Below are 27,999 nucleotides of genomic sequence, written 5' to 3' on the forward strand. Positions count from 1 at the left end.
GTCGGTAACGACAGCTGGCGCCTACCTGAGTGCTCACTTGGTCCCAAGGTCAAGCACATGATAAGCATATTTCACAACCACTTTACGAGGTTAGTACTATTGTTATCCTCATTTTACTGACGAGGACACCGAGGCCGAGAGAAGTGATTTGCCTGAGATTCCCCCACCATGGACAGAGCTGGGATTTTGAACTCAGGCAGTCTGACTTCAGGCCATCACCAAACACTACTCTATTCTAGCATCTATTCAGTGTTGTGCTTTAAACCTTTCCAGCCAGGACAGCTCTGTGAGCTGAGGGAATTCTTTGCAGCAGTTGTAGCTCCTCTACATATGGGATAAGCATGTCAAGAATTTAAAAAGCTAGGCCATTTATTTTATTTTTTCCACCACCATTTATCCCCTCTATGTCCTCTTACTCCACCACCCTCCCCTCCCCCACTCACTAACACAGTGATGGCGAACCTTTTGAGCTCGGCATGTCAGCATTTTGAAAAACCCTAACTTAACTCTGGTGCCATGTCACATACAGAAATTTTTTGATATTTGCAACCATAGTAAAACAAAGATTTATATTTTTGATATTTATTTTATATATTTAAATGCCATTTAACAAAGAAAAATCAACCAAAAAAATGAGTTCACGTGTCACCTGACACACGTGTCATAGGTTCGCCATCACTGCACTAACATGACACTGTTGTCCATGTCCATGAGTTCTTTTGCTTTTTTTTTTCTTTTCTTTTTAAAAGCTGAGCCATTTAAAATACCCTTTTACTTGGGGCAATTAATTGTAAAAAAAGGAAAACATTAAGTTCACCCTAAGAAAAAGACAAGGCTTTTAACAGGACCCTCAGTGACGCCACCTTCTGCAGTTACCCAGGGAATCACCAGGTTCTCTGGCATTGCAGGGGACTGTCCAGAGCGCAAGAGCGAGAACAAACCAGAGAATAGCACTGCGGTCAGAGAGTAAACCACGATCAGACGTCGCTGTCCTGGTGGGTAGACACTGGTTCCCTGGACACACACACCAGGAGCACGGCTGTGACTGTCACTAGGCCCCTTTAGAAAGCACAATCTCTAGCTCGGGTTTCTTACCTTGTTTCTTTCCAGGCAGCTGCTCCCAGGGGCACCACTTTTCCCCACCACTTGCCAGTCTGCTCAGCAAGTTAGTCAAGGGCTTCCGATTTCCCAGGTGAGTCAGCTACCCGTTGTGGCTCTTCTTCCAACAGGTTTTTTGAAATTTTGAGAAGCTGAAAATGTAACTCCTTGTCCAGCCAATATGCTGGAGCCAGGAGCTTGCTCTCAGGGACATTGCCTATCCCTGTGCTGGCTCCCTGACTACCGGGCGCCCAGCTTCACACTCCTTGCATCTCATCCCCGGCTTAGAACCTGCAGTCGGTTCTAATGCCTACACTGACCAAGCCAGCTGTGTGAGATGTGGAGTTTATAATTACGGCCAGACATGCAAAGAGATATAGTAAAAAGCAATGAAAAAGAGGCGGAAAGCATGCTAACTTGGAGGGATTAAGAAATCATCTGACTTCTCATTCCAATTTGTCTTATTCCTGTTTCATTTGTCTTGAAATGGAGTGCCTTTAATAAATGGGATTGTGCTCCCAACATCCTTGCTTCCCCTATTTGCAATCATGGTTGGGGGGAGGGAGTTTGATCATGTTACGATCTGCCTCTTGTAGAATCATAACCCACCTGTAACTCCCATTAACCAAAAAGAGATACTGTGGATCTGAAATCCCACTGACAGGGGTCCAGCACTACCATTCTGAAAAGTGACAAAGCAAAGAACTGACTTGACTTCACTCTCCTGGTCTAGGTACAGCAATATTTCCTGCCAGCTAGACAGGAAAACCGAAGCTGAGCTGTGTCCTGGCCAGAAACCCTCTTCCTTTCAAGGTCACACAAGTTTGGGCTGGTGTTGTGGTCCCTCACTTGATGCTGTTGAAGCCTCCTTTACTTCCAGCCCTTGCCAGCTCTGCTGCTTCCTCTATGTTGGAACCGCTAGAAACTGACAGATCCTAGAGTACATGGGTCACCTTTGAAGTGGGCATTCATTACCAGGAGAAACCCAAACCCACAGCTCGGCTACCAACTCCCTAAGGGTCATTTATTTAGCAGGAACTGGGTCTAGAAATGCTGCCCTGAATAACCCCATCCCTGTTGGAACTTTAAAAGCTTCTATCTGCTCAGCAGGGTGTGGCTCAGTGGCTGAGCGTCGACCTATGAACCAGGAAGTCACTGTTGGATTCCTGGTCAGGGCAGATGCCCAGATTGTGGGTTCGGTCCCCAATGGGGGGCATGCAGGAGGCAGCCGATCCATGATTCTCTCTCATCATTGATGTTTCTATCTCTCTCCCTCTGAAATCAATAAAAATATTTAAAAAATAATAATAAAAGCTTCTATCCAATGAGCAAAGTCACCACCACCAGTTTATCCACCCCTGCCCTGCCTGGGCTAAGCTGAGCCTTTAGAATGAAAAGGGAACTGCTCTGGCGTATGGTTGCTCTCAGTTTTGCAAGGCCACGTAAGTGACCGCTGCTCCTCTCTCATGCCTAGTGGCCTCCACAGGGCTCTTCTCTTAAGCATCTTGGCCTTTGCAAGGGCAAGAAGACACCACCACCAAGAAGGATAAAATAAGTTTTTATTTATAGTCTTATAGTAAAGGGGGAAGCCTTAACTTGCAAGACAATTCTTCGGCAGTATGTACAACATACTTTTTATTTCCATGGAATGGAATCAAACACGGACTGAGACTACAGAGTATACACTAGAAATCAGCAAATGCCAGGAACGGAGTAGGAAAAAGACAAAGAAATGAGGCCTAAACACACAAAACCCTTCACTGGGAGCTGCTGATCGCAGCCAGAACCAGGGCTGGGTCACCGTGGGGACAGGTTCCAGAACAGTCGGGAAGGACGTGGGGCAAGGGTGGGAAGGGGCCGCACTGGGGTGCGGGTTTAGTACCAGGTAAATTGCTCTTGGTATTTACATAAAAAATCAGTTGGCTCTATTTCTTAGAAATACACACGGAAAGAAAGGAAGATTTGATCATTACTTTATGAATCTGTCGCTTTGCAATACCGACATCATCAGGAATAGGGACAATTCACTCAGATTCAAATTTCAGTAGCAGGAAATAAATATCAAAACATCATCACTGGCCCTCAATACAAAACCTCTACCCCACCCGCTCTTCCCTCCTTGCCCTCCCACCCCCAGCACCCTCTGGCGGCCACTTCACTGCTGACGCCCCCCATACCACACGAGTGTCCCGAGGCCCTCCCGAAGGCTGGCTGAAAGAAGCAGGAGTGAAACAGGCCCAAGACTGTGCTGCAACTCTGTCCCCACTTCCTTTCACACCACAAACTTCTTCAAGGATCTGGTCTTTCAACAGGAGCGATAAATAGCTTTTTAATTCTCATCACTTCTTAAACCAGTCATCTTCTTAAAGTAGAGCAGTCCACAGATTCACAAAGTCTATCAAACAGAGGCAAGGGTGGCCTGGGGAGGCCTGGGAGGGGTAGGAGTCCTCCGGGCCTGTGCCCGGCAGGGCTGGAGGAGCTGGTGGGTGGTCAGGACACCATGTGCTCAGAGGTCCGGCCGGCCGTCTGTCCTCCACAGAAAAAGCTGCCAAGTTGGGGTGTTTTGGTTTAAAAATTCCTGGTGGGGACAGGGAATCCCTGAAGGGAAACATTAAAAAAAAATAGTGGAAGTGGGGAAGGAGAACGAGAGCTGTTGTCCAAGAGCTTCTACGTAAAAATAAAATTTAAAAAAAAAGAGAAAGGAAAAAAAATAGAGTCTCTTAAATGGTTCTGAGGGTTCTAAGGATGAACTGAAAGGAGGATGAGACGACGGAGGAGACAGACAGTTTTTATTGCTGGCCTGCCCGGCAGAGCTTAGCTGGCCTCCATCCGGAGTTTCTTCCTGCTTTGGGGCTCTTCAGGCTCCGACTCTGAGCTGGAGTCCGAGCCCCCATCGAAGGCAGAGATGGCGCTGCCCTTGGCGTTGGTGTAGAGGCTGTTTTCTGAGGAAGGGTAGTTGGTCTGCAGTTGGGCACTCGACCTCGCTTTCTCCAGTGCACGGACTGAAAAGCAACCAAGCGAGTGGGTTACAGCCTCTGAGACAGAGGAGAAGCTAGAATAACTGAGTCTCAGGTCAGGGTCCAGCCTGTTCTTCCGAAGGGCTTGCTGGGCCCTGAGGCTCAGAAATAACTCTTCTGGTGGCTGTTCCACCAGCACACTTCATCTCCCTCCTTTCCCAGCCAGACCTGGAGCCCAGTGGACATGGCCAGCTCCTCTGCAATGCCACTCAACCCTAAAGAGAAGGCTTGTGATGTCACCGTCCTGCCTTAGAAGCCCAGTGTTGAGACAGGAGCTCCCTGTGGGACCTAACAGTGCAGTGACAATGGAGAAGCTGGCCTGGCAATGCTAGGATCCATAAAGGTGTGAAGGCCACACAACAACAGGGAAGGATGACATAAGATGTATCAGCCAAAGAAAAGTTTTGGCTTAGCTCTCTTGTACAAGATCCACTTGGAAAGACAAGCTGGACACTTGGAAGCAAGTCACCAATACACAGAATACCTGGGTCTCCTGACACATAGCCCCTACATGCAGGCTGCTCAGCCCGGGAACCAACCCGCTGCTGCCTCCCTCTGCCCATCCCTCAGTTCAGCTCATCTTGAGCCTGCAAGGTCAACCCATTCATATTATTTTATTTTATTTGAGGTGTTCTAACCCAAGTGGTTACTTGCATTTCTTTTTACTTGCATCTTCCATGAGGGAGGAAGAGAAGTGAATTCCCCAGGAACAAAGAACTTGATCAGCTCTCGCTTTCCCCTGTGGTTGTAGGAAAAGGCGGATGTGAGCATTGGAGAACAGCATGGGCCTGGCCCATAGGCTGCCCTGATTGGACTACCATTGGCAATGGGAGAGCTCACTGACCCTGAATACCTGGATTTCTGGTACTTACGCAGCACACTCCAATCCAAGGACCTGAGCTCTTTTCAGACACCTGATGCCAGGTGTGCCTCCTATTACAGGCAGAGCACCTAAGCCCCAAGAAGGGGAGAGATCAGCTCAGAGAAGTCTCCAGATGTCAAACCCTAGACTCCACTACTCCCTCACTGGCGGCTCAGGCACTTCCTCAGGATGGCGCTAACACTCAGCGACTCAGAAGCAGGGCCACGGCTGCTTATGAGCACACCCTCCTGGTCTTGGTTCTGCAGGCCCAGGTGCAAAGCCCTGACCTGGCCAGAGCGCAGCAGGGCCAGCTGCCCCACAGGCTCAGGTGCTCACCTTGCTGCTCCAGAAGGGCATTCTGCCGCTTGAGGTCATCAATATCTTGCTGGTGTGTGTGGTTTTTCCTTCGCATATACTGGATATACTCTGTGGCTTTGTCTAGGATTTGGGCCCGGGATGCCTGTTGCAATACGAGAAAAAGCAAAGGGAGCAAAATAAAGACCTAGTCCAAGCAGTGAGGAAACTACGTGTTTCTGCAACAGCGGCATGGGGGCAGGGAAGCAGGAGGGTGAGGTGGGACAAGGCTGAGGAAACAAAGTAATTGCTACTGAGAGTCTTCTTTGTGCCAGTCAAGGTGCCAAGTGCTTCAAATGGCTTACCTCACCAGCACTCAGAAGTAGCTCCACAGGAACCCGAGGCTCAGAGGTTACTGGCTTATTCAAAATCACCAGCTAGAGCCTGGATTTAAACTCAGGTCCGTCAACTGCTGAACTTGTACTCACTCCTCCCATCCCCTTTGGCTCTTTATGTTGCTTTCAAGTCTGCAGCCTGGCTATGTCTGAAAACATGAAAATACTACTTAACTGAGAGCTTATGCCACTCATTCTCTGCCAGGGCCTGACCACAGGTGGCCGTGCCAGGAAGATAAGAGCAAGATTGCGGCTGGAGCTGGCTCAGGATGGGAGTGGGTGCGAAGTTTTTCATCAAGGCCCTAGATTTCAGCCAAATCCTCAGACTGTTAACTATTTCCAATTAAGCCACGCTGCTGTGTCACTACTTCAACCTTCGGGCTAAAAAGACTGTCGTGAAGGTTGTCAGAGCTTGATGTCAACACAGGAAGGGCATGAGATTGGGCCATTTCAGGAAGCAGCCACACCTATACCACGGCCATGGCAGCCTAGGTACTGTCAGAGGAGTAAGTTAATGAACCAGTAAAATGGATGTCAGGTTACTCTGTCCCTGGAGGTCACCCTTGCCTGAAAGATCCCCTTCAGCCAACCAGCTGAACTGGAAGGATGGTACAAAGCCAAGGGAAATGAAGCCAAGGGCAGGGCTGTCCAGTAGTTGAAGTGTGGCCTTCATGCCACCAGGGTGCTGAGAAGTAGCAAAGCTACTCAGGGTAGGGCAGAACTTGGCCAATTCTATATTACAACCCCACTGGGTCCTAAGTAACCAGAACACAGCAGGGGTAAAGGGGCAAAGAAAACATTCGCACTCAGCTAGCAAAACTAAATCCACTTGTAAGTAAATCCTGACAATCTCAATTTATAGACCTCAGGCTGGGCTGGGTATCAGAGAAGTTTGTGAGGCCTGGGCAGTCCTCACAAGTACTAGAACTTCCAGGCTTGCTTTCCTCCTATAGCACCCTTAAGGCAACTTCCTCAAAAGGAAACTGTTCGTATTTGACCATCTTTATCTGATGTGAATTATGTGCAAGGTACTGTGGGGAAACCAAATGTATTAGTCATGGTTTCTTCTGCCCTGATGCTTACTTACTGTCTAGTTGAGATAAATGTATCTGTACACAGAAAAATCACAGGGCAGTACCAATAACTGTAACCTGTGTAGTACAGATTAGGAATTAAGCAGATTAGGAAGGCCACAGGAAAGATAGCTCCTGATTAGGGCTTTAGCTCTGAGTGTGCACGCACGCACGTGTATGTACATGTATGTACACACACACACACACACACACCTGAAATAGTGAACCCTGGGTTAGACTGAGGTGGAATTTGTAGAAAAGCGTCCCTCTGGGCCAGGAGAAGAGCACAGGCAAAGGCATTAGGATGGAGACGAAGCCAGTTGTATTTCTCTAGTTAAGTAAGTCAGCTGATGTAGGAAGAATGAGTCCCTAGCAAGTAGGTACCTCTGACATACCTACTTCAGAGGCTGTTTCCCATTTCTGCCAAAGGGGACTTCTTATTAGGGCTAATTATTAGGTGATTAAATGAGGGGAAAAAAGGACACATAATTAGAAGGGACTAATTACCCTGCCTCCCTGGATGCTGGATATGGGATTAAAAGTAGTACTGTTGGATAGGTGGCAGAGCGGCAAGGAAGAGCTTAGGAATCCAGGAGACAGTGCACTCCAGCCTCTGTCATTAATGGGCTCTGTGATGGCAAACGAAGTATTTCTCTCCGTGGCAATTCCTTATCTGACTAGAATTTCTCTCAGACCCCACCTAGCCCTCCAAATTCAATGTACTCCATCACTGATCCATCTAATTGCTATGCATATTTACATTGCAGGCTCTCTTCACATTTGCCTAATTTTTTCAATTAACAGTTCCCAGAAAGCGACATTAGCTCTTATTTAACTACTCATTTGAATCTGGGAAAAGGGGGAAAAAAGCAAAATCTATGAATGATGGAACACTTGCAAATGTTCAGGGTGATAACTTTTAATGAACGACACAGAATGTCTTAAGAACAAGAGGTCCCCAAAGAAGGCTGGATTGGTATAAACTCAGCACAAGGCCTTCAGAACACTAAGCATAGCACATCTCCCCTTCCCTCCAAAAGAACCCTAGGCCACTCAGGGTACCCCTGACTCCTCAGCAAGTCTGAAAGAATGGTTCAATTAACTTAATTTCGCTCTCCCCAGAGTATTCAACAAGAAGTAAAATCCAACAAAAAACAAAACAAAACAAAAAAAACCTTAAAAGCACAAAATATAGAATTCCTGAAAATTTACATGTACATATCAAGACCAGGGAAGAAGTAAAAGGTTGGAGCCAGAAAATGCTAGACTCATCCAAAATTCCCTCCTCCCAGCATCCTAAACCATGTAAGATCATGTGACCAGCCACAGGATTGAGCTGTGGGCAGGCCCTTCCTTGCTTTTATGGCTTTATACTATGTGAACAGTGTACTATGAGCCAGCAAGAGCCCTGGCTTTATGGCATGGACTATGGAATGGCCCTGGGCTTTCAGTTTCTGTAACAGGATCAATTAACTGAGTCAGCAATCTCCATGTGAGTGTGACTGAGCAGATAGAACAAGGTATGCTAACATGTCCAAAGATCGACTCTTGTCTTTGGATAACCAGTAAGGATCTGAGTAATTTTTTTCCTGCTAGTTTTTAAAATAATAAGACACTAATTCTTATTCTGCCTTTCTGAGCAGAAACAGATCTCTTCAGTGGTTTGGATCCAACTCTGGGCCAGGAAGAACTGCAGCTGAGAGGACTCAAGAGGTCCTGGGCCTGCTACATAACAGTGAGAGTTAATGCAAAGTGCTCCTCAGGCCTTTCACCACGGGAGCATGCACAAGGACACTGGACAGCCTTGCCAGATACTGTTCCAAAGCCATGGTTGTACACGTGATACAAATGATGATGATGATAATGACAATGGCTGATACTTATTGAGTACTTACTAAGTGCCAGGCATCCTCACAACCTGCTGATGTATTATTTCCTCTCTTTTATAAATGAGGAAACTTACACAAGAGCTGCAACTTACTTAATGTTACATAACTACTAAACAGTAGAGTCAGAATTTGACCCAGGCCTCCAACATCCATATTTTGGGAACACTAATAAAAACTAATAAAAAACATCCATCGTTTTAGATAACACTGTCAGCTTGATCCCCAGTGGGGGGTGTGCTGGAAAAAACATCCATAGTTTTAGAGAGGCAGTAGTGTTACGAAGAGGAGTTTGAGCAGGAGGAAAAGGACTATAAAAGAATCACCTAATTTATCCACAACGATGTCAATGAAGACCCTAGTGAGAATGGTTTTCTTGGAAGAGTGAGAGTTTAGGTAAATCGTCTCTGCACAGATATGGGTGCAAAAGTGAGTTGAAGGTGAAGCAAATATAAAGACTAGTTTTTAGAATTAGGTTGAAAACGAAATGGGGGGAAAAAAGTAGCTTGGAGTAATAGCTGCATTGAAGGACGGCTGTTTCTCTTTTTCTTTTGAAGACATGTGAAACCCAAACAGGCTTCTAGCAGAGATGTAGCAATGAAGAAGAAGAGCCTGAAGATGCAAGAATGTTTGAGAGAACTGCCTGAACCTGGCTCTGGGGAGGGGAAATGACAATTCCCATAGAGCTGTGGTTTCCTTTACCCAGAAGAGTAAAACTGAATGGACAATGACGAAGACCCCGTCTGTCCAAGAGGCCCAAAACATGCTTGCCCCTTCTGCATGTGCTGCAGCTGTTTGTAACATCTGTCTCCCTGCCCAAGCAACAAAGAGACAAGGGGTCAATCCAGCCTCCAGAGTGCCCGCTTTGACAGACCGCTGCCTGAGAACAGCGTGAGCCCACTTCATGTATTGTAGCAAGAACTGACTACATAGTTAACCAAAGGCCTCAAGTCCAAGAGTCTCTTTCTACTTAGTACCTTTTTATGGTCCCAAATGATTCTTAAAGCAGTTAACACTGAAGCTTAGGATGACATCCAAGGTTACTAAGTCCCGTTTAAGGCAATGGTTCTCAAAACTTTTCATATGAGAGAGGAGTTCCACACATTTTTAAAGTTGTAAATTTTATTACAGTAACCTGGATTTGTGTAGAACTCCAAGGTGTTTCGAAATCAGATTGGGAGAGGCAAGGAAAAGAGTGGTACTAGACTGTTAACGTTAGAAACACCATTGCCATTCCCGCAGCCCTACTGCTGACTTGAGAAACAATGATCTTAGCTGTATTGATCACTTTTTCCTCTTCACTGTCAAAATCAGGTCCTACCGGGTTGATGTTAATTGCCTTGTTGCCCCAAGACCCAAAATGCCATATCCTGGAAAATGAAAAAGAAGTACTGCTGACTCACCAACGGACACCTGTTTTATTTTGCACTAGTTATTTTAAAGAAAATAAAATCATTATTTTCCGTAACCTGCACAAGCTTTTACACATATTAAGATAAAGGGAGGACTATGTAAAAGCCAGTGTACCTTTCTATTTGAATAAGTTATCTTCTGAAAACAAAAATTAAGGAATCTGTACAATAAATTTGGGTCTGCATTAAATTCATTCCCATATGCAAGCCCCATCAATGCAACAAGACAGGCTGTGGGGTCAGAGCCATCACAGTCAAGTGACCCCTCCAAGGCTTCCTGCTGCCAAACTGAAGGACCACTCTGTTGATGACCAGAGGGAGGCAGAGCTATCCTGATCTTTAAGGGGCTAGTTAAAGCCAAGCGTCAGGCATCTGTTTAGGAGTCAACACAAACCATGTTTCAAAACTTGTATTCTTTTTTCTTATGCCCTTGGCTGTTTGAAACAAAGGTGTGACTCTTTGCCATCAAACTTTTTTTTTTTCCCCTTCTGTGTTCCCATCAAACTTTAATGATGAAGGACAGGAGCACAGTTACCCAAAGAAGCAAAACTACTAATAAATAAACATGTGGAAATGAATTTAATTTCACAGGTAATAACAAAATACAAAATTACTACCTTTGCCTACAATTAGTCACCCCTTCAAAAAAATTTCCAGTATTGGTAAAATTGGTACTTTCAAAAGATACTTCCCAAAAGACTAATTTGCTTGAAAAAAATAAATAAATTTTATTAATTTAATACATTATTAAAATGAATGTCACTTGCTATTTTACTTTTACTGTGCCAGCAATTATAATTGTATTTATATTAAATTTAAAATGTATTTGTGGCTGGAAGTTTTTGCAATTTTGTTAGAAGGACAAAAACAATCTTCCTGAAAAGCATTTTGGAAACACACAGCAAGAAACCAGATGCTCTTACCCCTAGTCCCAGCAATCCAACTTCTGGAAATCTATTCTATGTAAACAGCCCCACACACCAACATGGTCATCACTAAATCATGTCCTTGCTTCTCAGACTCCATTAACAAATCCATGGATTTAATAATAGCAGCTTTTGAGGGGAGAGAAAAGAGGCAAGTTTCTTGACATCCACTTTAAGATGGCACCCAATTTCAGTCATATTAAAATGGAAGTGTGGGATGGAGAGAATGTATCTGTTATACAATGCCCTACTCAGTGATGGCAAACCTATGACACGCGTGTCAGAGGTGACACGTGAACTCATTTTTTTTGGTTGATTTTTCTTTGTTAAATGGCATTTAAATATATAAAATAAATATCAAAAATATAAGTCTTTTGTTTTACTATGGTTGCAAATCTAAAAATTTTTTTAGATGTGACATGGCACCAGAGTTAAGTTAGGGTTTTTCAAAATGCTGACAAGCCGAGCTCAAAAGGTTCGCCATCACTGCCCTACATGATAGCCACTAGCCACAGGTGGCTAACAAGCACTTGAAATAATAATGCACAGTATCTCATCAGTAATTTTTTGTTGTTACTGTTAATCCTCACCTTAGGATATTTTTTCCATTGATTTTTTTTTTTAAGAGAAAGTAAAAGGGAGGGAGGGGAAGAGAGAGAAACATTGATGTGAGAGATACACACTGATTGGTTGCCCCTGCACACGCCTGGCCATGGCCCATGGACAAACCTGCAACCCAGGTGCATGCCCTTCACCAGAAATCAAACCCAGTGCCCTAACCACTGAGCAACTGGCCAAGGCCATTGGTAATTTTTAATATATTAATTATATACTACGGTCATACTTATTTTTGCATAATTCCATTAAATAAAATATAGTATTAAAATGAATGTCACTTGCTATTTTACTTTTACTGTACCAGCAATTATAATTGTATTTATATTAAATTTAAAATTATTTGTGGCTGGAAGTTTTTGCAATTTTGTTAGAAGAAAAAAAGAAAAATGCTTAAGGGAAGGCCTAATAACCAATTCCTATCCTTCCAAATCTCAAGATGGAAAAGGCATTAGCGAGTTTGCTTGCTCTTTAGTCCTCTCCATGGAGTGAGCCCTTCCCCACTGCAGAGACTACCAGGAGGATGGACAGGCTTCTGTCCTCAGGGAGTGCATCCTTTAGTTAGGTGTACCATCAGCCAGAAGGAAGCAAAACACAGGAGAGGCTCTAGAAAGGGCCACTGGGATTCAAGGGAGAATGAACCCATGGGGCTCTCAGGATGCAGAAGTTTTTGAGATGGGTCCTGAAGGTGGGCAGAGGGAGACTGACTGGCAGGGAGAAACACATGAAGGCACATGAGTGGGGAAGAGTGCACAGGCTAGGGAGCCCGTGTGAGTGGGTCTCCTCACCATAAAACCTGACATCAGCTGGGCGGGAAGGCTAGGGTTAGACACTGAGGAAAGGGAAGAATGCAGATAAACTGAGAATGAGATTCCGTGTACACCCGCCACAATGAGGGAAGGAGGAGAAAAAGCAGGAGGCAAGTTGGGTACCTTACTTAGAGAACATGGAATGCCAGTCCTTATCTTGATGGGCACTGAAAAGCCCTTGGAAGTTTCCAGCAGCACATAAACACAGTTTACATATAATTCAATAAAGCAGGACATTTACAGTTGCTGAGCCCAGAGCTTAAGGAAGACGTGGGCAACTATGGACAATGATTTAAGATATAGAAAACTTAAGAAGAAAATAATTGCCCAACTTGCAGTCCGGCCAGGTAATAACCTTAGTGAGTTATGAGGTGAAATGGCTAGGACTGTGGCTTACATTTCATTTAGGAGACAATCGCTCCGGCAGCCCAAATGATATAGAAACAGTGCTGCTGAATAAACTGCCTGCCTTAACAGGTGTCCACCAGAATGAGTCCCTCCCAGTTCAATGTGGCCACGGTGGACGGGGACTTCCTTCCTTCAGTTAATAAACACCCACTCTGCACTCTATTGTCTGCCAGGCCAGGAGGGAAGAAATATGACCAACATCTACCTGTTAAGAAGACCAGGCTTTAATGAAGATGAAACAGATTAGAGCTCAGTGTTTTAACCTCTTATTTGATGCTCAGAATGTTACCTTATTATTTGTTAATTGTTAGGAATAATTGTCTCTCCCAACAAGAGAGCAAGACCCTCAAGAGTAGATACTATCTATTATACCTTTTAAACCTCTATAGCACTCACAGGGCTCTTAATTAAGCAGGTGAGCACAACCGTGTTGGCTGTTGCTGTTTTTGTTAAAGGGATAAGCAAGGCCACTGTTTCTTCTGGCGCTCATTCCACAGTTACCTACTGGGAACTACCAGGTGCCAGGGTCTGTGATAGGAGAACCCTCAGATTCTCACCCAAAATGAAGAAATTCTCAACTTAATGTTTGCTCCTTGTTTTTCTTTATTTTCATTTCAGGTCATATTCCCTCTTTTTTAAAGTAATTTTTTAGAAATATGTTTTTAAATTGATTTTAGAGAAAAACATCGACCAGTTGCCTCCTGTGTCCGGGGCCTGAACCCACAACCTGGGCATGTGCCCCGACCAGGAATCGAACCACAACCGTTCAGTGCACAGGATGATGCTCAGTCAACTGAGCCACACCGGCCAGGGCTCCCTCTTTTAATACAGCTCTGTCTAGAAAGGAGAAATCCAGAGCACAACTGCCTGGCAGAGCAATTAAGTATGATAAACAGGCAGTTGACAAGAGATTTACAGATGAGAAATTTCTATAAACCGCTGTACAGCTACTAACAACAATGTTGACACAGAACCTTCTCTTACTAAGGTCAACCATGCTAAGGAGACATTATAATTGGTTGTAACTCTGGTTCGGGTGATGGGGCTAATTAATGGGAGTGGCAAGCAGAATTATATCCCTAAGTAAAGGCAAACTCCTGGGCTGCCCACCAGATCTGGCCCCACACAAACAGGGTGAGCTCAGTGCCAGCAACCTTTGGGCAACACTCCTTAGTACCCAACCTAGGACTCTAAAAACAAAGAATAATTCTATTCAAGAACAGTAATGTCTTCCTATAAGAAATGGATCCACAATTGTTCTTGCTCTTATTCCCCTTACTCTGGTTGACTGGCTGATGGTTCTTATATCATCCCTTCCATCCCAGAGGGATGCCCAGCTGAAAAACTACACAGGAAGTAAAACCAAGACAACAGAGTTCAAGAGTCCATTTGCTAACACTATGGGAAAGTCCAAATGGGCTGCCAACTATAATGGTCTATTTCTCAGAGAAGCTATATGGACACAGAAAAATTTATGAACTTTAAATGATCTCCAACTCTCTATGCTTCAGTGTTACTGACATATGCCAATTCAGAGGGGAGTACTTCAGCAGCAGGCTTGGTATGACATACTGCCAAAATTATTGCCTTGATCCAGGGGAAGCTCCCAATATAAAAACAAGATATAAGTACTTAAGCAAAATATCTTTAAAATACAGACAGTCCCTGATTTATGATGGTTTGACTTTCGATATTTCAACTTTGTGATGGTGTGAAAATGATACACGTTGATCTTTTCCTGGGGTAGCGATATGCAGTACTGATACCCTCTCGTGATGCTGCTGGGCAGTGGCAGCAAGTCACAGCGCCCAGTCAGGCACACGATCACGAGGTAAATAATGGATAGTCTATAGTGCACTGCGTTGCCAGAATTTTGGGGATATTGTGTTCATATTTAAGGTAGGTGACGTTAACATATGATGTTTGGTAGATTAGGCGTATTAAATAGATTTTTGACATGAAAAATTATCAAGACAAAACCCTATCATAAGCTGAGAAGCAGCTATATCCTTAAATTGGGCCTATGGGATGGTAGAAAAATAAAACTTGGCAATTGGCAGTCCTGAGTTCTAGTCCCTGTTCATGATCTAGTTCTAGTCCCCTAATCACGGAATTATGATTTTGAGCCACTTTCCTTACCTCTGATATAATGGCAGAAGCAAACAACAGTACTAATTGTACAGTTACAATAGCAGTATAATACTCACCATAGAACTGCTGTACTGATTTAACTTTACACTGCAATACACATGTTAGTTATCAGATATTTTTTACTTAAGCAAAAGGTGATCATTCTTTATGTTTATGTTATAGTAGAAATACAGGGTACAGAGGATAATGGAGTCTGGGTCTCAAACATAAAACTTTTTTAATACAAGTACCACCCATTCTTGGTTAGGATAAAACTCAGTAAGTATTGGTTTCTCTTTTTTAAAAAAAAAAGCTAGGACACATAACAGATAATCCAAATACTAAATGAGAAGTCATAAGGAGACTAGAAGTTTTTCCTTCAAGAATCTAAGATCCCTGCCCTGGCCAGTGGTTAGAGTATTGACCTGCTCACCAAAGGGTCACAGGTTTGATCCCTGGCCCGGGTCATTGGGAATGCGGGAGGCAACCAATAGATGTGTCTCTCTCATATCGATGTTTTCCTCTCCCCTCCACCTCTAAAAAAAAAAAAATCAATGGAAAAAATATCCTCAGGTAGGATTAACAACAACAAAAAAGAACCTAAGATCCCTAAAACGGGGTAAAATAATCATTTCATGATTATTCACATAATGTCATAACCTTAATTACTGCAATCCAAATCAAGAATTAGCCAATTTCCTTTGGGTCAAATACCACATTTAAAAAAAAAATTGCAACATTTAGTGAGAACTCGGAAGTCGAGAGACCAAAGTATTCTGTAAGACTCCCTGTAGATCTGTGAAACAGTGTTGGCAGACAAGGAGATTAATGAAGATTGTGGAATTTAGCTAACAACCAGTTCCTTTATTCACACTCAGTGTGATATATATGGATTGAAACACAAGGCAGGATTCTGAAATTGGAAAGGCACGTGTAAATTTCATTGCTTAGATGATTGGGTCTACGCAACCTGGCCCCTCGACCATCCCCTCCACTAGTCTTCTACTTCTGACCTCATCTCCTGCCACCGTATCTTTATTCATTCCAGTCTAGCCCCCTTCTCCCTGCTGGCCCAGGAATGCTCCTAGGTTCTTGCCTTTGGGCTATTACTCACCTTCCCTCTGCCTGTGATGCTCATCACCAGGTAGATGCATGGTTCTCTTTCCTTTACTTTCTTCAAATCTTCGCTCAAATGTTGTCTTGACAGTGAGTTTTCTTGTCTGCCCTAATGAAGACTGCAACCATTCCTTCCCTGTTCAACTTTCTCCTAGCACTTATCTGATATACTATATATATTTTCAATTATTAGTTCATTTTCCATCTTTTCCTCACCAGGTTAAGAGCTTCTATTTTTGCCTGTATGTTCACCGCTGTATTCTAGAACAGTGCTTGGCATGTAGAAGACCCTTAATATTTGCTGAATGGAGTGAATAAATAAATAAACGAATAGGCCACAGTGAATGACAAACTATTCAGTGTGTAAGGCTACCAAATTCAAACCGTCAACTTCCTTGAAGAAAGGAGACAACAGGATTTAGGATAATGTGGTTTTAAGGACTTCCGGAAGAATGTTACAGCGATGTAAAACAGGCTGGGTAAAGAAAAAAGGCATAGCTGAGCTCTTGTGACCTGCTTCCCCCAAAGTGTTCTCTAACTTAAGAATGCCTAAAAATCAGCTGACTGATTGTTACAGAGATCCCAGGTCTGCCTCCAGAGAGGCAGATTTAGTAGTGATTCTGATGTGGGTGGTCCACAGGACATCTTGGGAAACACTGCCTTGGCACTACTCCTGGTTAGATGTGAGACTTAAAGGAGAAGGCAGTTCTGTCCATTCAGTTCACCAACACCATTTTAAGTGATACCATGGCATATGAATAAGCACTAACTGTCAACAATGCAGACACGCATGGAAGATAATCCTTTGCACGTGTGTACTTTGACTAAAAGGGTTAGTCTCTGTCCCCATCATAAAGATCTCCTGTGGTGCTTTAGACAGTGTTGCGCCCAGGAATGTTGTTATTCCAGGTAAGAACCTTGGTCCAAGGCCATTAAACCATGTCTATACTAAGTAGGTCTAACCCACAGCAAATTCTGGTTTTGCAATACTAGGTATTCACATGGCCTGTTTTATTGTTTTCATAAAGGTCAGACCTACCCCATGCTTCAGCCACATAGAAAGCCACACCTCAGATAGGGAATAAAGTATCTGACTTAGCAGAGTGGCAGTATATACAAAATGAAACCATAATGGTTCCAGATTTGACTGGATAACCAAAGAAACCCAGGACTCCCACCCACAGAGCTACATGAGGAGACCCATTCAAAGCAGACATCTTTTCTAACACCGTTTCCTTAAACACACACACACACAAAAACCAACACAGGTCTTCTTCCGAGTTTGCCACTTACCTACCACTGAATTGCTGCAGAAGCGGCCAGCTACATTCTGTGTCAAGGGTGGAACTAACTGTGGAAACAGATGTTTCTTCCAAATCCCAAGGAGTGACCCTAACCCATAGGCTTTTTACTCAAAGCTTCCAATGTTTTCAAATGTAAGCTGGTGCCTCCCTTTCCAGGGAAAACGTTAATTTCTGGAATGCCACCAATGGGGGGGGTGGGGGGGTGGGGAGGGGTGGAACAGGGGACGGGGGAGGAAAATCAATAATTTTTTTCTTCCATTTCATATGAATATAGCTCTTTACCTAAGTTTTTGGTCCCACAGCTTAAAATGCTCTTTACCAGTCTTTGAAATAACAGCTGTAGGAATGGGGAAATCACTGGTGTCCAAGCTGATTCACCTACATTCTTGGGAGGTTTCATTTAAGTATTAACTTTGAGCCATGCGAAAGAAATTTTCATGGCGGTCTGGGGAATCATTGACCTCAGGAACCCTTAGTGTTATCCCAAACTACTACGGGCTCCTCTTTATATGACAGTGTATTGTTATAATAATTCTTGAATGAGTAACTTATTACAAACAATACTAAGTTAAAAGACAATTACTACTGGTGTCTTAAACCTGACTCCATTTCTTTCCAGATAGGTGAGTGTGCTGCTACTACTAAGCTCCACTCCAAGTACCAACCTAGCGATGGCCACCCAGCTTTCTCAATAAACTCACCTTCTCTCCTTGGAGTGATGGGACCGAGTCCCGCAAACTGTGAAAGCTGTCTTTGATGTGGTCCCTACGCTTTCGTTCCAGTGCATTATGATGAGCCCGTTTGTCAGCCTAGAAGAAAGAGCATATTAGCAACGTCATTCCTTTTGCTTGGTACAGGTGAGTGGGTTACAGCCAGGAAGAATATGCTGTCAGCGCAGTCCCTGGTGAATGGACTGGGAAGGATTTGTTGAGGTGGGCAGTTAGGAATCTCCAGAATTAGGCTCTGCTAAAGGGGGAAAAAGGGTGAGCAAGCCTTGTGACAGGAACATCCAAAGTAGCTCGATGCATCCAGCTCATGCATAAGTAAAGTAAAAGTTATTCAAGGGGACAAAGTATGACTCTCCTACATCAGTCTTCCCCCATAACTTACTTATGTGACAGAAAAGCCGCCAGTCCATGGTGGGAAGGTTGACCCAGCAAAAGCTCCAGTGGGCCCTTTCATAAGGTGTGATCACCCCCACTGTAAGTCAGCGATTCCCCATGGTGGGTGCCCAGGATGGGAGTTAGGGCATTGGTGCCATGCTTCTTTCCATGTGAAACCCATCAGCACGAGTCTGTTGTGGTCTCCCGCTCGCTAAAGTTAAAACCTCTGGAAAAACCCGAAAACATGACTCTGAGATCATTCTGACAAAGCTGATCTAGACCCCAACTGCATTCTGAGACCCTATCTTTTTAAAGTGGATCCAGGGTGCCATCCTGCCAAAGGCTTCCCCTCACACAGGCTGTGACGGAAAGGTAAGGGCTCTGAATAAATATCCTTGGGCACCTGTGGCAGGTCATGCTTATTTGGCAGCACCTAAATACCCACAAGCCAAAGTCTTTATCCTGCCTTGCTTAGACTCACAAAAGAACAAGAACAATCAGCTGGAGAGGGGTGAAGACTGCCAACCAATCAGGAATGGCTGGAGAGCAGTGCTAGAGCTCCGCAGGTCCCCATTAAAGGTGCATTCCCTCCAAATGGAACACAAATGCTCACTCCAGCTAAGCAAGAACTTTCTACACCTTGGGAGTTATGGAAAATAATACACTTAGAATTTTACCTTAATACGCAAGGGTGCACTGAGCTAACCTAAGGAGCAAGTCTGTATAAGGGAAGTTCAGGTAGCTTTAATCAACCCAGACAGAACACCAGGAATTTTAAAAATGGAGCAACAAGAGTAGATAATCAGCACAAGAAAGCCTCAAATGAATCCTTGTATTAGACAAGATGTGGGAATGAAAGAACCTGAAATTCTATTATCTAATCCTAAAAGTCTGAGTCATTACAGAGGAAGAGGAGGCTGGGAGCAGCTGTGGTAATTTTAGTTACTTCCTGGTCTCTCAAGCACAACACCTCACCTATAGCTCTGCTGAATCAGACACATGGTTCCCATCACAGCCTTGGTTCTCCAGAACACAGCACTCACTTTTAGGGCAGAGGCATGGAGCACTACTAAGGCCCCCCTAATTTTTTAAAGTCTAAATTCACTGTAAAGTGAGTGTTTGCTGAACTTCGGTGCTATAAGGAATTTATGGGGAATCTGAGGGAAGATCAAGCTTAGAAAGATCCCCTGAGGCTAGAAGCAGTGTACTGCATCATACAACATTAGGGCAGAAAACTGAAGATGCCTCGAACAGCAGTATGAAATAGCTCGAAGGAATTAAACATATTTAAGTGCCTTGTCCTTTTCTAACCTACTGTTCTCTCTAGTCACCTATAGAGGTAAGTAAGTTCTAACCTGGACTATATCTACAGAGTTTAGAAGGCTGAGAGATGGCATTTGGCTTCTATCTGCCTCTCCTGTGTTTGCTACATACTCCCTAAGCTGGCTTATTTACATGCAAATTAATCGCCCAGCTTTGGTCTCCAGCAGCAGCCCAAGATACTCTGGTCTCTTAAATCACCCTGATTCCTGGCCCTCCTCCCGGCTTAAGAGCTGTGAACAGAAACAGTGACACCAGAGTTACCCATAATCCCTCTTGTTGATACAAATAAAATTCTAATTGTCTGTTTTCTTTCTGGGAGAGCCCTGCAAATCTCAAAAGGCTAAAATCAAGTAAACTTGGTTTGCTCAGGCCTACACTAGAGGGATGGAGTTGAGTATAATCTAACACCAAATTCATGTCCACAATACACTACACCCCTCTCCCATTCACTGAGCCCTGAAAGGACTCAAATGGACAAGTCTTTCGGTTAGAGGATTGTAAGTGAACTTGGCTGAAGACCATCAGCAGAAATCTTGGCTTCTCATCTGGGGAGCCAGCCAAGTTTGAGAAGTTGGCTCAACAAGGAAAGGCAGCAGTCTACTGCCTGGTAGAAAGCCTGGGCTGGGGACTGTTGTTCTCAAAGTAGTGGATGGAATTTCTGTGGTGGTTCCAGGTCCAATTTAACTAGCAGAAGAGTGGAATCTTAGCCCAATCCCTGTTGCCATATCCATCCCCAAGCAGCTACACTTAACCAAAGTCAACTTTAAAGCTCTCAGAGACAACGGCAATGATGTATTTTTCTCCTCTCCAAGCCTCATTTGAAAGAGCAAGTTAAAAATACGCAGAATGGGCCCTGGCCAGGTAGGTCAGTTGGTTAGTGTCGTCCTGATACACCAAGGTTGTGGGTTTGATCCCTGGTCAGGGCACATGCAAGAATCAGCCAATGAATGCCTAAGTAAGTGGAACTACAACCATGTCAGTCACTCTCTCTTAAATCCATCAATGATTTTTATTTTTATCTTTTAATGAAGAACATGCCCAATTCCAGGCAACTCTGAACTAATGGCTTAAAAGCACATATGAAAAACCTTTACACAAAGCAGAGAATTCTGTTTTGGAAACATTTCCAAGCCACAGATCCATCCAGCCAGATAACACTGCAACCCCTCACCCCCCAAACAATTCATCCAAATGGAAGGCCTGTTACCAGGCTTATCACTGCTTTGTTAACTATCTTCACTTGCTGGCAACCTTTTCTGAAAGGGCCAAGGTTTCAGAGTTGAGAATCAAAAACTGGGTGAAATATCCCAGAATAAGGCATCTGAGATCCTCCTACAAACTTCAAACTAGTTTTGTTTTTAATTTAAAAAAGGGCCAAACAATTGTGTCTTGAACAAATAAAGCTCAACTTTGATGAGCCAGCTTTCTCTCACCTGTACTGAGAAAGATATTTGATTATGAAAATGGGTCGTACCAAACAAATTCTAGGAGACAACTGAGGTATTCTTGGGCAGTACAGCAGGCCCCCAAACACCTCTCTTCTATATCCTACAGGAGCAATGGCTGCTGCTTTTCAAGTACTCGGGATTTGTGGTTTCTGCCAGAAAGCTCTTCCTTCAGAGCGTCCCAAGCTAACAGGAATACTAAAAGGCTGCACGGTACTGAAGAGTGGCCCACAGATGCTCAACAGGAACTCCAGCACCAAATCGCTTCCAGCTTTGACATCTCTGCCAAGGTTTTTATTCCGCCTCTCAGTTTTATTTCCACCAAACTTTCCATACTGGCAGCCAGAATAAAAATCTTCACCTACAATTTGTCCATCTCTGACACTAACAAGCACACGTATCTTAAGTATTGTTAAATGTTGAAAGCAAGCATTATTTTGTTAGCCAAGAAGTTGCTAAACTGGCGGAAGGTCAGTCATTCAAGCTAAGGAGGTCTATTCAAAATTGAGGGGAATCTCTTTAAGTTATTTCCTTCCAATTTATTGCATAGAGAATGCATATTCATAAAGGCATTACATCAGTCAGCAGCCTTATTTTCTGCGAGTTCTAGGTAGGCAAATAGCATGGGGAAATAAATACTCCGTTATTGAAGAATGCACAGGTTCTCCAGAATAATGCCATTTCTTGCAGGCTACCTCATACCTAATCCCCTCTGTAAGGGGAGTCTTTTCAATTCCAATATAGAAAATTCTCAGCAAATAGGGAATTAGAGTTGCCCACTAAACATTTACTAACTTTAAGAAATTTAAAGGTTGCTTTTAGAGGGAAGATAGTGTTGCCTTCGATTATTAATTCTTATTACACAGTAACACTGATAATACACAGACTCAAAATTCTCATCAGAAAAGATCTATTACTTCTGATAGATGGGCAGAATAAATAAAATAATTTCTAAGCAACTCATTGTAATCAACATGAAAAATGCAACATGAAGTAATGGGTAGCTAGAATGAGAAACTCACTAAGGCCCTTAATAAGAAACTATAGATTTCAACTTCCCAACATCTCTCCTACTTGAAGCCTGTTATACATTGCTAACATCTAATAGATACATGTGTTTTTAAAACTTTTTTAAAACAACCATTTGGTGCCTAAAAGAACTTGGAAACACTATTCCCCAAATATGGCATCGTACTGTAGCCATTTAAGAGAGTTAAGAATGCCTTCATCAGGAAATTTTAATTGAAAATCAACCTGATCAACTAATTCACCATTACTGGCATCTTGGAAATAGAAAAATGTAAGAACACCCTTTATTCTAATGAACAGGCATATTTATGAAACAAACCTGGCATTTCTGTATCACTGTTAACACTCTAAGCAGACACAGAGTACTTGCATCATACAGCACTTTACCAAGCAACTAATTCCTGGTAAAACGGACAGTAATTTCCTGAGTCAATTCCGATCTCAGAGGCAACCAAGCTCATTCCCTACCAAATACACTGCAATTCCGAAAGAAGCAAAGAGCTCTGAGAAATTAAAAATATTTCATACCAGAAAGGTCCAGAAGTGAAATAGCACAAATCTTTCTTAAATTCCCTGACAGTATACTGTAACTGCAACACGTTCAGCTGGAGGGTAAGTTGAAAAATGCCTTGAGTTTTCTGACCAACAACTAACCCTACATTTTTAGTATACCTTTGTTCTTTCCAAAAGAAATTTCTCAAACAGAAGTAAAATTTGCATGAAATATATCTGTCCCAGAAAATTATCTTTAAAATGCAAAATAATAATAAAAATAACATCAGTGGGATTCTGATATATATTAAATTTAGTAATAAAAATATTGTTGGGGTTACTTCCTTTAACACAGATTGGTCACTGGAGAAGCTGTGTTCCGTCTGCACTGAGGCAACAGAAAAAAAAAATTCGTCAAATCAGTTTCACTTTCTGTTACAATTAGCTTCACTTCCTAACTTTTCTTGTGAAGTACCCTACATTTCTCATTTAGTAAGGTCATAGCTATTGTAGTTGACATAAAAATGATGTTTCTTTTCATATGAGAACCCAGCAGAATCTTTCCTAAATAACTTTTTAAAAGTTCTTCAGTAGTCCTAAATATGTGGTTATTCATAGTTCGCATCCTTTTCTGAATGAGGCAAAGCTTAAGAATAGTTTCCCCCTAATTTAAAAAATATATATATATTTGTGATCTATACTAAATGTCAAGACCTAAACAGATGTTTTCAGAGAAAAATAATGAAATCCTTTTTACCCTCCACGTTTATGATAATTGTTTGATATTTGCCTATTGTTTCTTCTCTCCACACTCTTTGTGATACTCCTGTGACAGATAATATTTAAGTCTCAGCAAGCAGATGTGTCAGATTAAAAACAAAAGGTCAAACCCACTCCCTTTGCCCACTTCCCAAAATCAAAGGGAAAAACCCTAGGCACCTTAACATCAAACTAAAAATATCTAGACAAAACAATGAGATTAGCATTCTAGGAGAATGGAAACATTTTAATAATTTAACAAAGCAATTTACATCAACACCCATGTGGATGAATATTTTGAAAAGCGGGAAGCTTTTCAAAATTCAAGCCAAAATTTCACAAAGAAAACTTTTCTCTCACTGGAAAGCCAATGTAGTTCCAATTCAAGTAATGATTCTGCAAAGGATGCCTAACCAATCCCTATTCTCCAACCATGATCAAGCTCTGGGGCAGACTTCAGAACTGGAGACTTGGAGAAAGAAATGTTTTAAATAGACTGCGTTCCAAACATGAAACTCCACATTCACATTATTAAGGTTAATAGTAACTGGAAAAAAAAAGGAACTGAATTTTCAAATATATGTATAAACATGAAGTATCTGACAATATAAGGAGAAATAAAATGAATTCTTTCATAGTGACTATTAGCTAGGGACAATTTTTAAGAACCCTGGAACAACTGCATCCTTGCATTTTACGGAAATATTAGCTCTCCATAAATAAAATTTGTCCTAATGCCTATCTGCTCGGACAAATGGCAGAATCCTTGCTTGCTCTAATGAAGGTACAAGCAAGAAGGCTTGCTTTTACCCTGTGGTAATTAAATTCTTTGACCAGAGGTATCAAAGTGACATTCTACAAATTCTAGCAAGCCCTCCAAACAAAGGGACTGCCCCACCCATCATTTTGAAAATCAGAAAAATAACATACAAAAGGATTTCTAATCTTTCTTTAAAAATAGGAAGATCTGGCAGCCATGAGCCCTCCTTCCTACATAACCACCCACTGGAGTTTAGTGGCTGCCTTTTTAGAAGAGGCATGTGTTCTCGAGTACCGTAGTCTTTGCCTCTATTCTCCACTTTATTCTTGACTATTTTATTGCCTGGGTCTCCCAGAGGCATCTGCATTTTCGACGCCCATTCCATATACTTCTTACTGTTCCCAGCTGTCAAATATTAGACAGTGATACACTCATTTCTCTTCCCTTCTCTGATTATGATTTGTCTACTTATCCTACTATGTTCATGGAATAACCACAGCTCTGTCTCCAAAGACGTAAGATCAGGGTATACCGCTAGCTATACTCATAGATATATCCCCAAAACCACCTTCTGAGAACATCCCTGAGAGATTACTGATAACACTGCCAGGTCGCAACCATCAGCCTTTAGCAAAACTACCTCTGCGACGCCACTTTTCTTCAACAAATTTTCTGTTTCCTTTATACACTCCTTCAACTCAAATATACTCAGACCACAATAGGCGGTCTGCGACACTTTCATATTCCACCCCTGGCTCCTCCACATTGCCCATTTCTGCATTAGAATCATACCACCTTCTACTAGATCCTACAGGTCCACAGCAGTCACATGACCTTCGGTGACTGTCATGTGGCTTCAGTTTTACACAACTATGTCAATCTCCCGACCACTCTGCCCTGAAATACCACACCAATGGACTTCAGGATGATGCACTTCTCATTTCCAACACACAGAGTGGCAGCTAGATTCCCCCACCTGCAGACCACGGAAGGATTCATTTCCTGGCACACAGCTCCTCGCACCCAGTCACAGGAACTTACCCCCCGAGAATCTAGAATTATGCGATTTGTCACCCCTCCCCAACCTAGAACCCCAGAACAAGGCTCCACCTCACCTTAGCGGTTCACAGGAAAGTTTACTACAATGTTAAAAGTAATAGAATGATCTTTTTTCTCTCTGACCCCAAAAAGGACTAGAACTGAACGGAAATGAAAATGAAATGGAGAGTAGGAGACGTACCGCAGATTGAAACCTCGGTTGCTCTTCCTGGAATAAGAGAGAAAAAAAAAATAGAAAATATAGAAGTTATTTTTACACTTCGCATTCAATAATAAGAAAGAAAATGCCGGCGGCGGAGGAAGCGACGGGTGGGGGGAGTCAGCCCGAACCCCCCCGCCCTTCTTTCCCCCCACGCTCCCATATTCCCAGCGGGATCCGGTGGCGGGACAGGGGGGTCCCGAGCGCCGCCCCTCCTTCCGGGGTCCGACCCAGGCCGGAGGGGGTCAGAGCACTGTCTCCTGCCCTCGGACCCCACGGGGGCATCAGGGCGCTCCCAAGCCCTCCGCGTCCACCCTCACGCCCCAGGACGCGCGGGTCAAGGGAGGAGGGGATCGCAGAATGATGGGGCAGGTCCTGAGCGCGTCCCCTTCCCCAGACTCTGGACAATGGGATCCTGGGCGCACCCCGTCCCTGTCCCCGTCTCCGGAGCGCGATCAGGTGGGAGCGGGAGGCCGCAGCACCCTCCGCCACGGGAGAGGTGGGGATCCCAGAGGCCGCACGTCTCCTCCCCACCTCCACTCTCGGAAGGCCGCTCGGCTGGGAGCCCGCAGGGGAGCGAGCCAGGAGGGCGACGGAGGCGGTCCCAGCCCGAGGGTGGGAGGCAGGCGGCGGCTGCCCGCCCCCCCGCCGCGGTGGCCCCGCTGAGAGCCGGGCCGCTGTCCCTGCTGTCCCCGCCTGACAACCCCCAAGGGAAGGAAGAAACCCAGGGACTCACGTCGCTCTCCACCTCGATGTCATCGTTATCGCTCATTTCCTACGGCCCAGGGAGCGGCCACTGCAGCAGCGCCAGGGAAGGGGTAAGGGTGGAGGGGAGGGGGAAGTCACCGACAACAAGCAAGTCCCCCCACACACTCACTCACTCACTCACTCACTCGCTCTCTCACTCACTCACACACTCACACACTCACACACAACACGGGCGAGAACCACCTCCTCACTGCAGCACCGGATCAACGGCGGCACGCACGCCCGGTCGGCCCTCCGACACGTGACCGGGCTCGTCACGCTGGGGCCACCGAGACTTGTAGTTCCTGTTCCTCTCACTGACGGCCCAGCTAGCGCCAGAAAAACTACGAATCCCATAAGGAACTGCATCTAGTTGTCGCTAGCCCGGCTTGCGAAGGGAACCCAGAGCGCCTGCGTATCCTGTGGAGGGGGGCGGAGAGAGAAGCGCCGCAGTGCCTGCTGGGAGTCGTAGTCCGTAGACCGCGAGTTGTCAGGAGGTTTCCTCCCTAGGCAGCTGCGGAGGCTGCTGGGAAGACAGGACACGTGGAGGGAGCTGGGGCTCCTGAAGCCGGGCACCGTATGAGTGCTGGGCGCTGGGCCCAGGGGACAGGGTGGAGACTTTAGGGGAGTAGCCGGCTGCCTAAATAACGCTGCCTCTCCTTAGTACGAGTGGTTTTACTTTTTTTTTTTAGTGCTCTGAGTGGCTTTGCATTGCGTCCTGGGGCGTAACCGCCAGCTTGAGTGGGGGGGGTTGTGGGGGGTGGGGGGTGGGGGTGGGCGGTGATCCTGAGGCGGCGGAGGACTTGGGGGCGCGGCTTCGGGTGCACACACGAGGACCCTTGGGATCTGGCTGTGGGGAGGTGTCAATGGCAGGTGTTAGGTAGTGTTACAAGATAGGCAGGGTGACCCGCCTCGCTGAAGGACAGCTCCCAGACGTGATAATCTCGTAATTTATTAATTGGGACTGACCATCTTGCTACTCTTGTACACACACAGACATCCTTTTCCTCCACCCCGCCCCAACAACTGTTTATGTGGAAGTAAAAGCCTCTCCGGAGTTTGTTGTAGTCGAGGCAGTTTAAGGAGTGGCCCCGCAGTTTGCAGCACCATAATTAAGAACTGCAGAAAGTATCAAAAACAGTGTCCGGGTAAGAAACGTCCCAACCTGCAGAGAATTTTTCTAAGAGTTTATTTGAGCCAAACTGACAACACATGCCAGGGAGCAAGATCCCCAAAGCTTCAGAGAATACGTTTTTCAGTTTCTTTTATGCATTTGAGATGAAGGCGATAACGCAAAGATTACATGAAAATAGGAGAAAGTGAGTTGGGGATTGGATTGAAGGATAAACTCACACTTTAAAAGGAGGGATCTGAAAGGGGGCTTTTCAAAGGTATGTTAACCTAGACGCAAGCAACAATGGACAGGGCTTACTTAAGGGAAAGCTAAGCCTTTTACTAAAGAAGTTATATGCCGGGGCATGACCTGCCCAGTTAGGAATTTTTGATCAGATCACCCTGTGAGGTTACTTTCCATAGAAGCCCTTCTTCCATCCACAACGGGAAACCTGTGCAGTTTAAATGCATATTTAAATACTGTGGCATGAGGTGTGATCATATCCATTCCACCAATATTTATTGAACACCTAACATGTGCCAGCACTGGGATGCCATTCTGTATAAAACTGGAACAGTCCCAGCCTTCATGCTGCTCACAGCTGTGGAAACAAAAATTAGACTG

General features: G+C 44.2%; 1 protein-coding gene across 8 annotated transcripts; it reads right to left on the reverse strand.

Moving 5' to 3' along the window:
- Window positions 1-2,640: 2,640 nt before the first annotated feature.
- On the reverse strand, window positions 2,641-26,545 carry MAX (MYC associated factor X). 8 transcript variants are annotated; one of them, XM_036309995.1, is made up of 5 exons: window positions 26,251-26,545; window positions 25,497-25,523; window positions 18,047-18,154; window positions 4,770-4,854; window positions 2,641-4,100 (listed from the first exon to the last, which is right to left on the reverse strand). In XM_036309995.1, the coding sequence occupies exons 1-5, from the start codon at window positions 26,284-26,286 to the stop codon at window positions 3,913-3,915; spliced, it is 444 nt and encodes a 147-aa protein (XP_036165888.1). In that variant the 5' UTR covers window positions 26,287-26,545; the 3' UTR covers window positions 2,641-3,912. The 8 variants fall into 8 exon arrangements, with proteins under 8 accessions (XP_036165888.1, XP_036165875.1, XP_036165878.1 ...); XM_036309982.1 differs by lacking the exon at window positions 4,770-4,854 and adding an exon at window positions 5,314-5,443 and having other exon boundaries at window positions 26,251-26,538; XM_036309985.1 differs by lacking the exon at window positions 4,770-4,854 and adding an exon at window positions 5,314-5,437 and having other exon boundaries at window positions 26,251-26,535.
- Between the last annotated feature and the right edge of the window lie 1,454 nt (window positions 26,546-27,999).

Source organism: Myotis myotis, unplaced genomic scaffold (genome assembly GCF_014108235.1).
Source record: "Myotis myotis isolate mMyoMyo1 unplaced genomic scaffold, mMyoMyo1.p scaffold_m19_p_1, whole genome shotgun sequence".
Classification (NCBI taxonomy): Eukaryota; Metazoa; Chordata; class Mammalia; order Chiroptera; family Vespertilionidae; genus Myotis; species Myotis myotis.